A 14,134-nucleotide genomic window follows, 5' to 3' on the forward strand; every position below is an offset into this window, starting at 1 on the left:
TCTACACTCATCATTGCAATATTTGACACAGTAGTCATTTATTGGAGAAAATACAAAAAGATAGAAATCACAGAGTCTTTCACTTCACTTGCTCATTACTCAGCAAGTATTTATTGAGTACCTACCATGTGCTAGTCACTGAGCTAGGTGCTTGGGTTCCATTAGTGAGTAAAACAGTCAATGATCCTGTCTTTGCAGGGATTATATTCTAGGAGGTGAGACTAATAGCCAAAAAAAAAATGCAAATTACAAAGCATGTTAGAAGGTGATGTGTGCTGGTTAAAAAAAGAGAGAGAGAGAGTGAGAGAGAAGTAGAGTTAGGGGAATTATGTGTGTGAGAAGGAAATTTAGTGTGTCAAGAGAGGCCTCATTGTGACTTTTGAACAAAGGCTTGAAGGCACTTGAAATAAAAATCCAAAGATTAGGATAATCATAGAATTTGAATTTTTAAACTCATTTTAAGTCTATTGTGTTATCTATGTTACTTCCTGGCAAGAGGCTGCAGGTGATGGTAAAGTCAAGGATTTTATTTTTCTTTCTTTTCTCTCCCATTAGCTTTGATTTTCACAAGGAGTGGTATTTCCACTACTTTCTACTTTGCTAAAATAAATGTATTTCATGGGATTTTTGTTCATCAATAATAAGAACAAGGTTTACTTTGAGAATTTTCTCTTGAGAGCCTAGAGCAACATGTAGCATAATTTCATATCATGCATTGTTTCTTAGAAATATAAAAATCCATATATTGCCATTTTTAGAATGACTCTTAGTCATATCAGTTTGGGCAAGAAGTCAACTTACTTTCACATGGAATCACTGAGTCATAGATTTAGATAAGAAAGCAGTTTACTTTCTTAATATTCTTCATTGATTTTAGCATATTTTAAAAATAGAAGTATCTGTTTCTTACAGATTCTGTTTCTGGCGTCTGCATACGTAAGTCCCCAACTCGCTGAGGAGAGCTGTTCAGCTGTGGCTGCTGTCACACATTACCTGTATCTTTGCCAGTTTAGCTGGATGCTCATTCAGGTTGGTACCTTATTCCCTCTCCCCGCCCCTTTAATCTTTTAATGAATCTGGGTGGAGTGGTCTTAAAGTCTGATACTCTGTACTGAAGTAGAAGTAATTCCATATATCCATCACTGCATTCTCAGGATATAAATGACAAATAAAAACACCCTATAAGCTGTACAACAGTAGAGAGCATTGTGAGTTTGAAGAAATGATGGAAATCTAGTAGGATTGGAAACAAGGGAGTGGTTAGAGATGAAGTCTGCAATGTGGGCCCTTTAAAGCACAGTTGGAAATTTGAACATTTTTCTAGGAAAAGTAATAGAATGATTTTAAACAAAGGAGTGACATGATAAGATTTAGATTTTAGAAAGATCTCCCTGTTTGTAGTGAATATGAGACAGGAAAGAGTGGATAGACAAGCCAATTAAGTAGATTTAGCTGTATTCATGGGGAAATAATGGTAGCGTGAACTAGGGAGGTGGCAGTAGAAGCAAAGGGAAGTGGACTGCTTTGGAGATTTTTTTAAACTAGAACTATAAGATGTGAAGACTGGTTGTGGGGAATGCAGAAGTTGGAACCCAGGATGCTTCCCAAATTTCTGGCCTGGGTATCTGGTGGATAGTGGTAACTGAAATTACGATCACTGAACAATGGGGAAGAGCTGGTGAGTTTCTTTTGGGACATGCTGAATGTGAAGTGCCTGTGAGACCTCCAGTGGGAACTTGGAGGAGAGGGGGATACATTTAGAAATGCACTGGGAATCCCAGTGCTTTGGGAGGCCAAGGCAGACAGATCACCTGAGGTCAGGAGTTCAAGACCAGCCTGTCCAACATGGTGAAACCCCATCTCTACTAAAAATATAAAAAATTAGCTGGGTGTGGTGGTGGGTGCCTGTAATCCCAGCTACTAGGGAGGCTGAGGCAGGAGAATCACTTGAACCCAGGAGGCGGAGGTTGCAGTAAGCCGAGATGGCACCATTGCACTCCAGCCTGGGCAACAAAAGCGAAACTCCTCCAAAAAAAAAAAGAAATAGAAAGAAAGGAAGAAATGCACTGGAAAGCTATTGGCTTAGAGTTGGAAAATGGAGCCATTGGTTTGGAAGAGATTAATTGGCGAGAAGGTACAGAGTGAGACCAGCAGAGTCCTAGCATACTCACCTGAGGAGCTAGTAAATGTTGGGGGACAAATTTCAATTCTCCTTTTCTCACTAAAATCCCAAATTCTCTCCATATTCTATGCTGATTTGGTCGATAAAGAGGCTAAGAGAGGAGGACAGTGCGTAGTATTAACATCACTATTAAGTGGCTCAACTAAAATGTTTCTTTGATAATGCATTCTGTGTAATGGTACTGTTAAGGTTTTCATGCGATACAGTTTCATATGCATTTCTGAGTATGCATGTAAACTATTTTAATGAAACAGATGCATTCAGGCCCTTGCATATTCTTTCTTCTTGTTGAAGAAGAAGGTTGTAGGACTTGATGATGTAGCAACAGTGAAGTAATGGTAAAATGAGAAAGAAAGTGAGGTGGTGATATTATGAGAGAATACCACATACCACACAGGCTCAAGGAAGGGTTGTTTTCCCCAGTATGATATTATAGTAGTGGGGGCTGAAGAAGAGAACTGAACTATTTAGCTAATAGAACTAGTTGAAACAAGTGGCGTCCTGGATCTGGGTTTGAATTCTGGCTCTGCCACTATCTGTGTAAGCTTAATCAAGCTATTGACTCTCTCCAAGATTTGCTTCTAAATCTGCATATAGGGATAATAATTCCTAACTCATAGAATTATTATTAATATTTTATAGCTCTTTGAGCAATTTTAATCATGGAAAATTTATGGTGTTTTCAAGCCACCCTCTCAAAAAAATTTGCAAATAAAAGTGAATTTAAACCACATAACATAAAACTTACATATCTGCTGAAATTAGAATAACATTTGCAAGATTTTCTGATTGCAAAATTCTTTAAGAGTTTATCTGAGTTAAACTTTTTTAAATGTGCCCTATTTGTGTTGTTATCTGTCTGCCTGGATTGAGGTCCCCAGTGCTGTGCTAAAGGTCTTTGTCCATGCCCCTGACCTATTCAGAATTTTTGATTCATTACTTGGATGAAAACACAGGAAATTGCTTATCAGATATGTACATGGTACAGAACTGAAAGGACAGCTGCAACAGAGAGCTGCCTGCATTAAGATTACAGGTAGAGCCAATGAAGAGAAACTGTACTGTGATAAATTAAAAACTAGAGTGAAAGAGACATCATCTGATGTAAGTTAATGTAAATTACTCAAAATTATAATTTAACATAAACTCAGCAGCAATTAAATATGGGACCAGAATGCTTAACAATAACAACTACTGTAACTACAAAAACAACACACACCTAGGTTGTGTTGATAGCAGTATGGAAGCAGACATGGTTACATTGTAATTTACAAAATTCAGACTATTTTGGGACACAGCAACAACTCTCATGGGTCATGTTTCAGCAGGAACATTAATTATCCAATGAGAACTTGGAAAACAACCCTCTAAGAAACTTTGAGGCAGCTGGACATAACTAACCTGGAAAGAATTTAGGTAGATGTGATGGCTGTCTACAAATACCGGAAGGGCTACTGCAGGAAAGGGTGGACTGTGTAGCTCCATTTGGCAGAACTCAGAGCAAATGGGTCAAAAATTAGGGAAGGAAATTTTTGATTCAGGTTAAGAGTTTTCATAGCAATAAAATGTCAAAGTTGAAGAGGCTTTTCTAAAAGTAGAGTGAATTCAATCACTGAAATATATCAAGAGGGAAATGACCAAATTTCAAACATGTTTTAGATGGATTTTATGCTTTCAGGGGCATTAGACAAAATCATATATAAGATTTCATCCAAGTTAATGAAGATTGGTAAATTCTACATCTCTTCTTCGAGTTAGGTAAATATGACTGTGGCTGATTCACATTTAGTAGACCAATTAGATTCTGGATGGCTAATGGCTTAGGAAAGCTATTTAAAGTACCGGTGAAGTTTAATGTATTTCAGATGGTACACCACATATTTTTCATGGTTTGTGGTGTGACCACAAGGGAAAAAGTCAGTAAGTTCTGAATTCTAGTTAGGTTACTTTTAATGAATTATTTTATGATCAGAGGTTGCACTTCACCAACCTACATTTTCCCGTTTATAAAATAGTGACTGCTGAAATCTGTTTTTTTTTTCTAAAATCCGTTTTAAAAATGTTCTGTAGAAGGTTAGACTATTACTAGTTCAATCCTATTAGTCAAATTAGATTGAATAAAATTGAGAGAAGTTTTTACTTTAATGATTCTACTTCACTTTTTTAGTAATATAGGAGCGAATATGATACTACATATGTCTGTGCATAGCTTATAATGACAATAATCATTAATTTGTAATTACTGAGTTAAGCATGTCAGAATTGTTAATGTTTATTTTTATCTGCATTATATCTTCAGTCTTAGAATAAATACATTGAAATGACTTTATCTTGAAAATTATTTTACTTTTATATCCTATGCTTTTAGTGTCATATAATAAAGTTAGATTATATTTTAGAGTAGCTTATGGAAAATTTTATTGGTAAACAAGTTACATAACCTCTCTGAGCCTTGATTTTCTTATTTGAAAACTCAAGTTGTAATAACAGTACCTCTCTTTATAGACTGTGAAAAGATAAAATGAATTAATGTACAGAACGAGCTTGAAATGGTGTCTGGGACAGAATGCATACTCTGTACATATTTACCCATATTATTTGTTAAGATAATATGTTGTGGCTAAAATTTCATATATTTGAAAACATCTTGAATACTCTGCTTTTCCAATATAAATTATACCTTCTTTTTAACCAAAGAAAATCATCTTCATGTAGTAGAAAGAGGTCTGACTTTGAGTGAGGCGGACACTAACTAGCTGCAAAGCCTTAACAAGCTGGAGAACCTTTAACTCCTTATTAAAGCAGATGCATGGCTCATAACAGGCTCCATAAATAGCAGCCTTGCCTCTGTTTCTTCAGGCTTCCCTTTTCTTTGACAGAGAAGTCACACAGTGCAAGGCGAGGATGGATTAACAAATTATTTTGCTTATTTTTTAAAAGGAAACAATACATAAATTCCTTTGTTGGCCACAGATATTGAATTATCCGTCTGTTTGCTCTTCATGTAAGATCACTCCTTGAAACTATTGAAATCATTTCTCCCTTAAGAAGGCAGGGTTGGGGCGGTTCCAAGATGGCCAAATAGGAACAGCTGCAGTCTACAGCTCCCAGCATGAGTGACACAGAAGACGGGTGATTTCTGCATTTCCAACTGAGGTACTGGATGCATCTCACTGGGGCTCATCGGACAGTGGGGGCAGGACAGTGAGTGCAGCCCACCAAACATGAGCTGAAGCAGGGCGAGGCATCACCTCACCAGGGAAGTGCAAGGGATCAGGGAATTTCCTTTCCTAGCCAGGGGAAGGGGTGACAGACAGCACCTGGAAAATTGGGTCACTCTCACCATAATACTGCGCTTTTCCAATGGTCTTAGCAAACGGCACACCAGGAGATTATATCCTGCGCCTGGCTCGGAGGGTCCCACGCCCACGGACCCTCACTCATTGCTAGCAAAGCAGTCTGAGATCCAACTGCAAGGTGGCAGCGAGGCTGGGGGAGGGGCGCCCACCATTGCTAAGGCTTGGGTAGGTAAACAAAGCAGCAGGGAAGCTCGTACTGGGTGGAGCCCACCACAGCTCAAGGAGGCCTGCCTGCCTCTGTAGACTCCACCTCTGGGGGTAGGGCATAGCTGAATAAAAGGCAGCAGAAACCTCTGCAGACTTAAATGTCCCTGTCTGACAGCTTTGAAGAGAGTAGTGGTTCTCCCAGCACGGAGTTTGAGATCTAACCCCCAAGTAGCCTAACTGGGAGGCATCCCCCAGTAGGGGCAGACTGACACCTCACATGGCAGGGTACCCCTGAGATGAAGCTTCCAGAGGAACGATCAGGCAGCAACATTTGCTGTTCAGCAATATTCGCTGTACTGCAGCCTCCGCTGCTGATACCCAGGCAAACATGGTCTGGAGTGGACCTCCAGCAAACTCCAACAGACCTGCAGCTGAGGGTCCTGACTGTTAGAAGGAAAACTAACAAACAGAAAGGACATCCACATCAAAACCCCATCTGTACGTCACCATCATCAAAGACCAAAAGTAGATAAAACCACAAAGATGGGGAAAAAACACAGCAGAAAAGCTGAAAATTCTAAAAATCCGAGCACCTCTCCCCCTCCAAAGGAACACAGCTCCTCGCCAGCAACAGAACAGAGCTAGATGGAGAATGACTTTGACAAGTTCAGAGAAGAAGGCTTGAGATGATCAAACTTCTCCGAGCTAAAGGAGGAAGTTCGAACCCATCGCAAAGAAGCTAAAAACCTTGAAAAAAGATTAGGCAAATGGAAAACTACAATAACCAGTGTAGAGAAGTCCTTAAATGACCTGATGGAGCTGAAAACCATGGCACGAGAACTACATGATGAATGCACAAGCCTCAGTAGCAGATTCGATCAACTGGAAGAAAGGGTATCAGTGATGGAAGATGAAATGAATGAAATGAAGCAAGAAGAGAACTTTAGAGAAAAAAGAGTGAAAAGAAACAAACAAAGCCTCCAAGAAATATGGGACTATGTGAAAAGACCAAATCTACGTCTGATTGGTTTACCTGAAAGTGATGGGGAGAATGGAACCAAATTGGAAAACACTCTGCAGGATATTATCCAGGAGAACTTCCCCAATCTAGCAAGGCAGGCCAACATTCAAATTCAGGAAATACAGAGAATGCCACAAAGATACTCCTCGAGAAAAGCAACTCCAAAACACATAATTGTCAGATTCACCAAAGTTGAAATGAAGGAAAAAATGTTAAGGGCAGCCAGAGAGAAACGTTGGGTTACCCACAAAGGGAAGCCCATCAGACTAACAGCTGATCTCTTGGCAGAAACTCTACAAGCCAGAAGAGAACGGGGGCCAATATTCAACATTCTTAAAGAAAAGAATTTCAACCCAGAATTTCATATCCAGCCCAACTAAGCTTCATAAGTGAAGGAGAAATACAATCCTTTACAGACAAGCAAATGCTGAGAGATTTTGTCACCACCAGGCCTGCCCTACAAGAGGTCCTGAAGGAAGCACTAAACATGGAAAGGAACAACCAGTACCAGCCACTGCAAAAACATGCCAAATTGTAAAGACCGTCGATGCTAGGAAGAAACTGCATCAGCTAACAAGCAAAATAACCAGCTAATATCATAATGACAGGATCAAATTCACACATAACAATATTAACCTTTAATGTAAATGGGCTAAATCCTCAATTAAAAGACACAGACTGGCAAATTGGATAAAGGGTCAAGACCCATCAGTGTGCTGTATTCAGGAGACCCATCTCATGGGCAGAGACACACATAGGCTAAAAATAAAGGGATGGAGGAAAATCTACCAAGCAAATGGAAAACAAAGAAAGGCAGGGGTTGCAATCCTTGTCTCTGATAAAACAGACTTTAAACCAACAAAGATCAAAAGAGACAAAGAAGGCCATTACATAATGGTAAACGGATCAATTCAACAAGAAGAGCTAACTATACTAAATATATCTGCACCCAATACAGGAGCACCCGGATTCATAAATTAAGTCCTTAGAGACCTACAAAGAGACTTAGACTCCTACACAATAATAATGGGAGACTTTAACACTCCACTGTCAACATTAGACAGATCAGTGAGACAGAAAGTAACAAGGATATCCAGGAATTGAACTCAGCTCTGCACCAAGCAGACCTAATAGACATCTACAGAACTCTCCACCCCAAATCAACAGAATATACATTCTTCTCAGCACCACGTTGCACTTATTCCAAAATTGACCACATAGTTGGAAGTAAAGCACTCCTCAGAAAATGTAAAAGAACAGAAATTATAACAAACTGTCTCTCAGACCACAGTGCAATCAAACTAGAACTCAGGATTAAGAAACTCACTCAAAAGCGCTCAACTACATGGAAACTGAACAGCCTGCTCCTGAATGACTACTGGGTACATAACGAAGTGAAGGCAGAAATAAAGATGTTCTTTGAAACCAACAAGAACAAAGACACACATACCAGAATCTCTGGGACACATTTAAAGCAGTGTGTAGAGGGAAATTTATAGCACTAAATGCCCACAAGAGAAAGCAGGAAAGATCTAAAATGGACACACTAACATCACAATTAAAGAACTAGAGAAGGAAGAGCAAACACATTCAAAAGCTAGCAGAAGGCAAGAAATAATTAAGATTAGAGCAGAACTGAAGGAGACAGAGACACAAAAATCCCTTCGAAAAATCAATGAATCCAAGAGCTGGTTTTTTGAAAAGATCAACAAAATTGATAGACTGCTAGCAAAACTAATAAAGAAGAAAAGAGAGAAGACTCAAATAGACACAGTAAAAATTAATAAGGGGGATATCACCACCAATCCCACAGAAATACAAACTACCATCAGAGAATACTATAAACACCTCTATGCAAATAAACTAGAAAATCTGGAAGAAATAGAAAAATTCCTTGACACATACACCCTCCCAAGACTAAACCAGGAAGAAGTTGAATCCCTGAATAGACCAATAACAGGCTCTGAAATTGAGGCAATAATTAATAGCCTACCAACCAAAAAAAGTCCAGGAGCAGACGGATTCACAGCTGAATTCTACCAGAGGTACAAGGAGGAGCTGAGACCATTCGTTCTGCAACTATTCCAATCATCAGAAAAAGAGGGAATCTGCCCTAACTCATTTTATGAGGCCAGCATCATCCTGATACCAAAGCCTGGCAGAGACACAACACAAAAAGAGAATTTTAGACCAATATCCCTTATGAACATTGATGCAAAAATCCTCAATAAAATACTGACAAACCGAATCCAGCAGCACATCAAAAAGCTTATCCACCATGATCAAGTGGGCTTCATCCCTGGGATGAAAGACTGGTTCAACATATGCAAATCAATAAACATAATCCAGCATATAAACAGAACCAAAGACAAAAACCACATGATTATCTCAATAGATGCAGAAAAGCCTTTGACAAAATTCAACAGCCCTTCATGCTAAAAACTCTCAATAAATTAGGTATTGATGGGATGTATCTCAAAATAATAAGAGCTATTTATGACAAATCCACAGCCAATATCATACTGAATGGACAAAATCTGGAGGCATTCCCTTTGAAAACTGGCACAAGACAGGGATGCCCTCTCTCACCACTCCTATTCAACATAGTGTTGGAAGTTCTGGCCAGGGCAATCAGGCAGGAGAAAGAAATAAAGGGTATTCAGTTAGGAAAAGAGGAAGTCCAATTGTCTCTGTTTGCAGATGACATGATTGTATATTTAGAAAATCCCATCATCTCAGCCCAAAATCTCCTTAAGCTGATAAGCAACTTCAGCAAAGTCTCAGGATACAAAATCAATGTGCAAAAATCACAAGCATTCTTATACACCAATAACAGACAAACTGAGAGCCAAATCATGAGTGAACTCCCCTTCACAATTGCTTCGAAGAGAATAAAATACCTAGGAATCCAACTTACAAGGGATGTGAAGGACCTCTTCAAGGAGAACTACAAACCACTGCTCAATGAAATAAAAGAGGACACAAACAAATGGAAGAACATGCCATGCTCATGGATAGGAAGAATCAATATCATGAAAATGGCCATACTGCCCAAGGTAATTTATAGATTCAGTGCCATCCCCATCAAGCTACCAATGACTTTCTTCACAGAATTGGAAAAAACTACTTTAAAGTTCATATGGAACCAAAAAACAGCCCGCATTGCCAAGACAATCTTAAGCCAAAAGAACAAAGCTGGAGGCATCATGCTACCTGACTTCAAACTATACTACAAGGCTACAGTAACCAAAACAGCATGGTACTGGTAAGAAAACAGAGATATAGACCAATGAAACAGAACAGAGCCCTCAGAAATAATAACACACATCTACAACCATCTAATCTTTGGCAAACCTGACAAAAACAAGCAATGGGGAAAGGATTCCCTATTTAATAAATGGTGCTGGGAAAACTGGCTAGCCATATGTAGAAAGCTAAAACTGGATCCCTTCCTTACACCTTATTCAAAAATTAACTCAAGATGGATTAAAGACTTAAAGGTTAGACCTAAAACCATAAAAACCCTAGAAGAAAACCTAGGTAATACCATTCAGGACATAAGCATGGGCAAAGACTTCATGTCTAAAACACCAAAAGCAATGGCAACCAAAGCCAGAATTGACAAATGGGATCTAATTAAACTAAAGAGCTTCTGCACAGCAAAAGAAACTACCATCAGAGTGAACAGGAAACCTACAGAATGGGAGAAAATTTTGCAATCTACTCATCTGACAAAGGGCTAATATCCAGAATCTACAATGAACTCAAACAAATTTACAAGAAAAAAACAAACAACCCCATCACAAAGTGGGCAAAGGATATGAACAGACACTTCTCAAAAGAAGACGTTTATGCAGCCAAAAAACACATGAAAAAATGCTCATCATCACTGGCCATCAGAGAAATGCAAATCAAAACCACAATGAGATACCATCTCACACCAGTTAGAATGGCCATCATTAAGAAGTCAGGAAACAACAGGTGCTGGAGAGGATGTGGAGAAATAGGAACACTTTTACACTGTTGGTTGGACTGTAAACTAGTTCAACCATTGTGGAGGACAGTGTGGCGATTCCTCAAGGATCTAGAACTAGAAATACCATTTGACCCAGCCATCCCATTACTGGGTATATACCCAAAGGATTATAAATCATGCAGCTATAAAGACACATGCACACGTATGTTTATTGTGGCACTATTCACAATAGCAGAGACTTGGAACCAACCCGAATGTACATTAATGATAGACTGGATTAAGAAAATGTGGCACATATACACCATGGAATACTGTGCAGCCATAAAAATTGATGAGTTCATGTCCTTTGTAGGGACGTGGATGAAGCTGGAAACCATCATTCTCAGCAAACTATCGCAAGGACAAAAAACCAAACACCGCATGTTCTCACTCATAGGTGGGAATTGAACAGTGAGAACACTTGGACACAGGAGGGGGAACATCACACACCGGGGCCTGTCCTGGGGTCAGGGGAGGGGGTAGGGAAAGCATTAGGAGATATACCTAATGTAAATGACGAGTTAATGGGTGCAGCACACCAACATGGCACATGTATACATATGTAACAAACCTGCACGTTGTGCATATGTACCCTAGAACTTAAAGTATAATAAAAAAAGACAAACAAAAATAAGGCAGGGTTATATGTACGTTAAGAAAAATTGACAGCGAGAATTTAAAATCTTGCAGTATCTTTACTCTGTTTTGCTAGTTCTGTTTTTCCTTCTTCTGACTTGGTTTCATTTTAGAGATAGCATATATTAATGGTACAGAACATAATCGAATACTAAATAAAAAGTACATCTTTTTCTCACTATTTCTTGCATTCTTCATTCTCTGCTCTACCCTCAATACCAATTCCTGAAAGTAAACACTACTGTTTTCCTGTGTATCTCTCCATAAATATTCCATGCATAGACAAATATTTATATTTAAATAAGCACACATGTGTTCTTGTATGTGTGTGTATATATATATACGATGTCCATATATTTATATATAGTGTGTATATGTGTTATGTGTATCTGTATGTGTGTGTGTATGTATATATATATATATATAGACATCTTTAAGTTTACCATGCATGGGTATACGTTTTTCCTATGCTATAATATGGTTATTACATAAGTTATTTTTCTGGCCTCCAGTTGATGAAATTACATTATATTTTGGGTATTGTGTTACTTTTTGCTATAGTAAACAATGTGTCCTTGAACACCCTTGCACTCTGAATATTTGTTTATTTGAGCCATATCCATAGAATAAATTCCTAGGAATTATGCCTTTGCTATTCATGTCTACATGAAACATGTTCTCAGTTGGATTTCCAAATCATGAGGTAAATAAATTGCAATTAAATTATTTGAGATATTCATATATGATATAGGTAAGCAGACAAACAATTTTTGCCTGTATATTCATTTGGCCCAATTTTATGATCACTTCCCGTCACCAAGTTAAATGATTGTATAGCAGTCTGCATCAGTTATGAAAAATATACAAACCTTGCATTGTTCTTGCAGTCTGCTCATCTCATGCCTAGAGTCACAGCTTAATTTGAAATATAATCTTTTCTTTTGAAACTACAGCTTAATTGTAGAGCACATTTTTAAAATGGTAGAATAAGGTTAGAAATCATTTTACAGTTGTACTTGAGCATTCACATCTTGTGCGTTATTTTCTCAATATAACCAGGCTATGAACAAGCAAATGTACATGTTATTTATTCCTTGGTAGAAAGGCTACTTAGTGCCAGAGCATAGCAAAACAGGAAGGGAAATGCTAAAATTAGCCTTGTTTCTCTTTCATCATTGATTTAATTTTGGGGGACATCAAAGGTATTAAGGACAACAAACTGGGAATTATCAAGATAAAAATGACATATGCAGAAAATACTGAATTCTCCAGTCCTCAAAAAGTCTTGCAATTTATTTCATGCAATAAATGTTAAGAGGGAGGAGAACTGGGGCAATGACGAGGCATAACGTTTCTTAGACTCCTATCTGAAATGAATGATTAAGAGCATATGGAATAGACAGAATTAATAGCATCTGTGATTTCTGACTAAACTTGATGCTATAGTTAGTTTAAGGATTCTGGTGACACAGTTAATAATCAACTATTAGACAACAGTCAGGATACCCAATCTTTATTTCATATACCATGAAAAGTATGGAGTTCAAATAGCCTAATTTTAACTTTAAAAGGCATTTCTCCCTTATATTTTACTCATATGCTTATATGCATTATATGAAGATTTATGAATAAGCGAATGAATGTGTGTTTATGGAACATATGAAAGCATAACTATGGCCTATGACAATCAAAACACTTAACAAGGTATGTCTTCAATTTTTCTATCTGGACATTGGGAAAAATAGTAAGGAAAAGGTTATTGTAAAAATAGATAGGTTTGTGTAGGAATGTAAGTAAATATGCCTATAGACACAGTCTTTTAGTTTACTGCTATCTATATTTGACCTAAGTTACATCTGGGTATTTCAGTTGGTTGCTTGCATTTAACACAGAATCAGTTTAAATTCCAATAGCCTGAATTTACTAATTCTGAAAAATATACTTCTCCCATCCTCCGTTTCCTCCGGTGTAAACAGAGCATAGTAAAACCTAGGGGAAAGGTCTTGATTAAATGATATATAGCTTTATGTTTGGTCTACATTTATTAACCAATTAATAAATATTTGTTTTGACTGGGCACGGTGGCTCATGCCTGTAATCCCAGCACTTTGGGAGGCCGAGGTGGACAGATCAGGAGGTCAGGAGATCGAGACCATCCTGGCTAACACAGTGAAACCCCATCTCTACTAAAATACAAAAAATTAGCTGGGCATGGTGGCGGGCGCCTGTAGTCCCAGCTACTAGGGAGGCTGAGGCAGGAGAATGGCGTGAATCCGGGAGGCAGAGCTTACAGTGAGCCGAGATGGCGCCACTGCACTCCAGCCTGGGTGACAGAGCAAGACTCCGTCTCAAAATAAATAGATAGATAGATAAATAAATAAATAAATACATACATACATACATACGTACATACATACATATTTGTTTCATTCTTCCCCTCTTAAACTATTACCTTCAACGTTTTTCACTTTTCACCAGTTAACTTTTGTCCTTCATTGGGAGTTCAGCCAAATCAATTAAAATTATGGAGTCTTCTAAAATTCTTTCTGGAGGGGATGGTTAACGGGTGCAAAAATATAGTTAGGATGAATAAGATCTAGTATTTGATAGCACAACAGGGTGATTGTGCTCAACAAAAATTTATTGTATATTTTAAAATAATGAAAACAGTGGAATTAGAATGTTCCTAATGCAAAGAAATAATAACTGCTTGAGGTGATGGATACCCCAATTATGCTGATTTGATTATTACAGATTGTATGCCTGTATCAAAA

At 38.1% G+C, this 14,134-nt stretch overlaps 1 protein-coding gene across 1 annotated transcript in view; it reads left to right on the forward strand.

Moving 5' to 3' along the window:
* Positions 1–14,134, forward strand: part of ADGRV1 (adhesion G protein-coupled receptor V1) — a 602,359-nt gene that overhangs the window by 399,186 nt on the left and 189,039 nt on the right. Inside the window, exon 84 of the mRNA XM_003261601.2 lies at positions 913–1,029. Coding sequence (XP_003261649.2) covers positions 913–1,029 — 117 coding nt within the window. The remainder of the gene's footprint in view (positions 1–912; positions 1,030–14,134) is intronic.

Source organism: Nomascus leucogenys, chromosome 2, assembly GCF_006542625.1.
Source record: "Nomascus leucogenys isolate Asia chromosome 2, Asia_NLE_v1, whole genome shotgun sequence".
Classification (NCBI taxonomy): Eukaryota; Metazoa; Chordata; class Mammalia; order Primates; family Hylobatidae; genus Nomascus; species Nomascus leucogenys.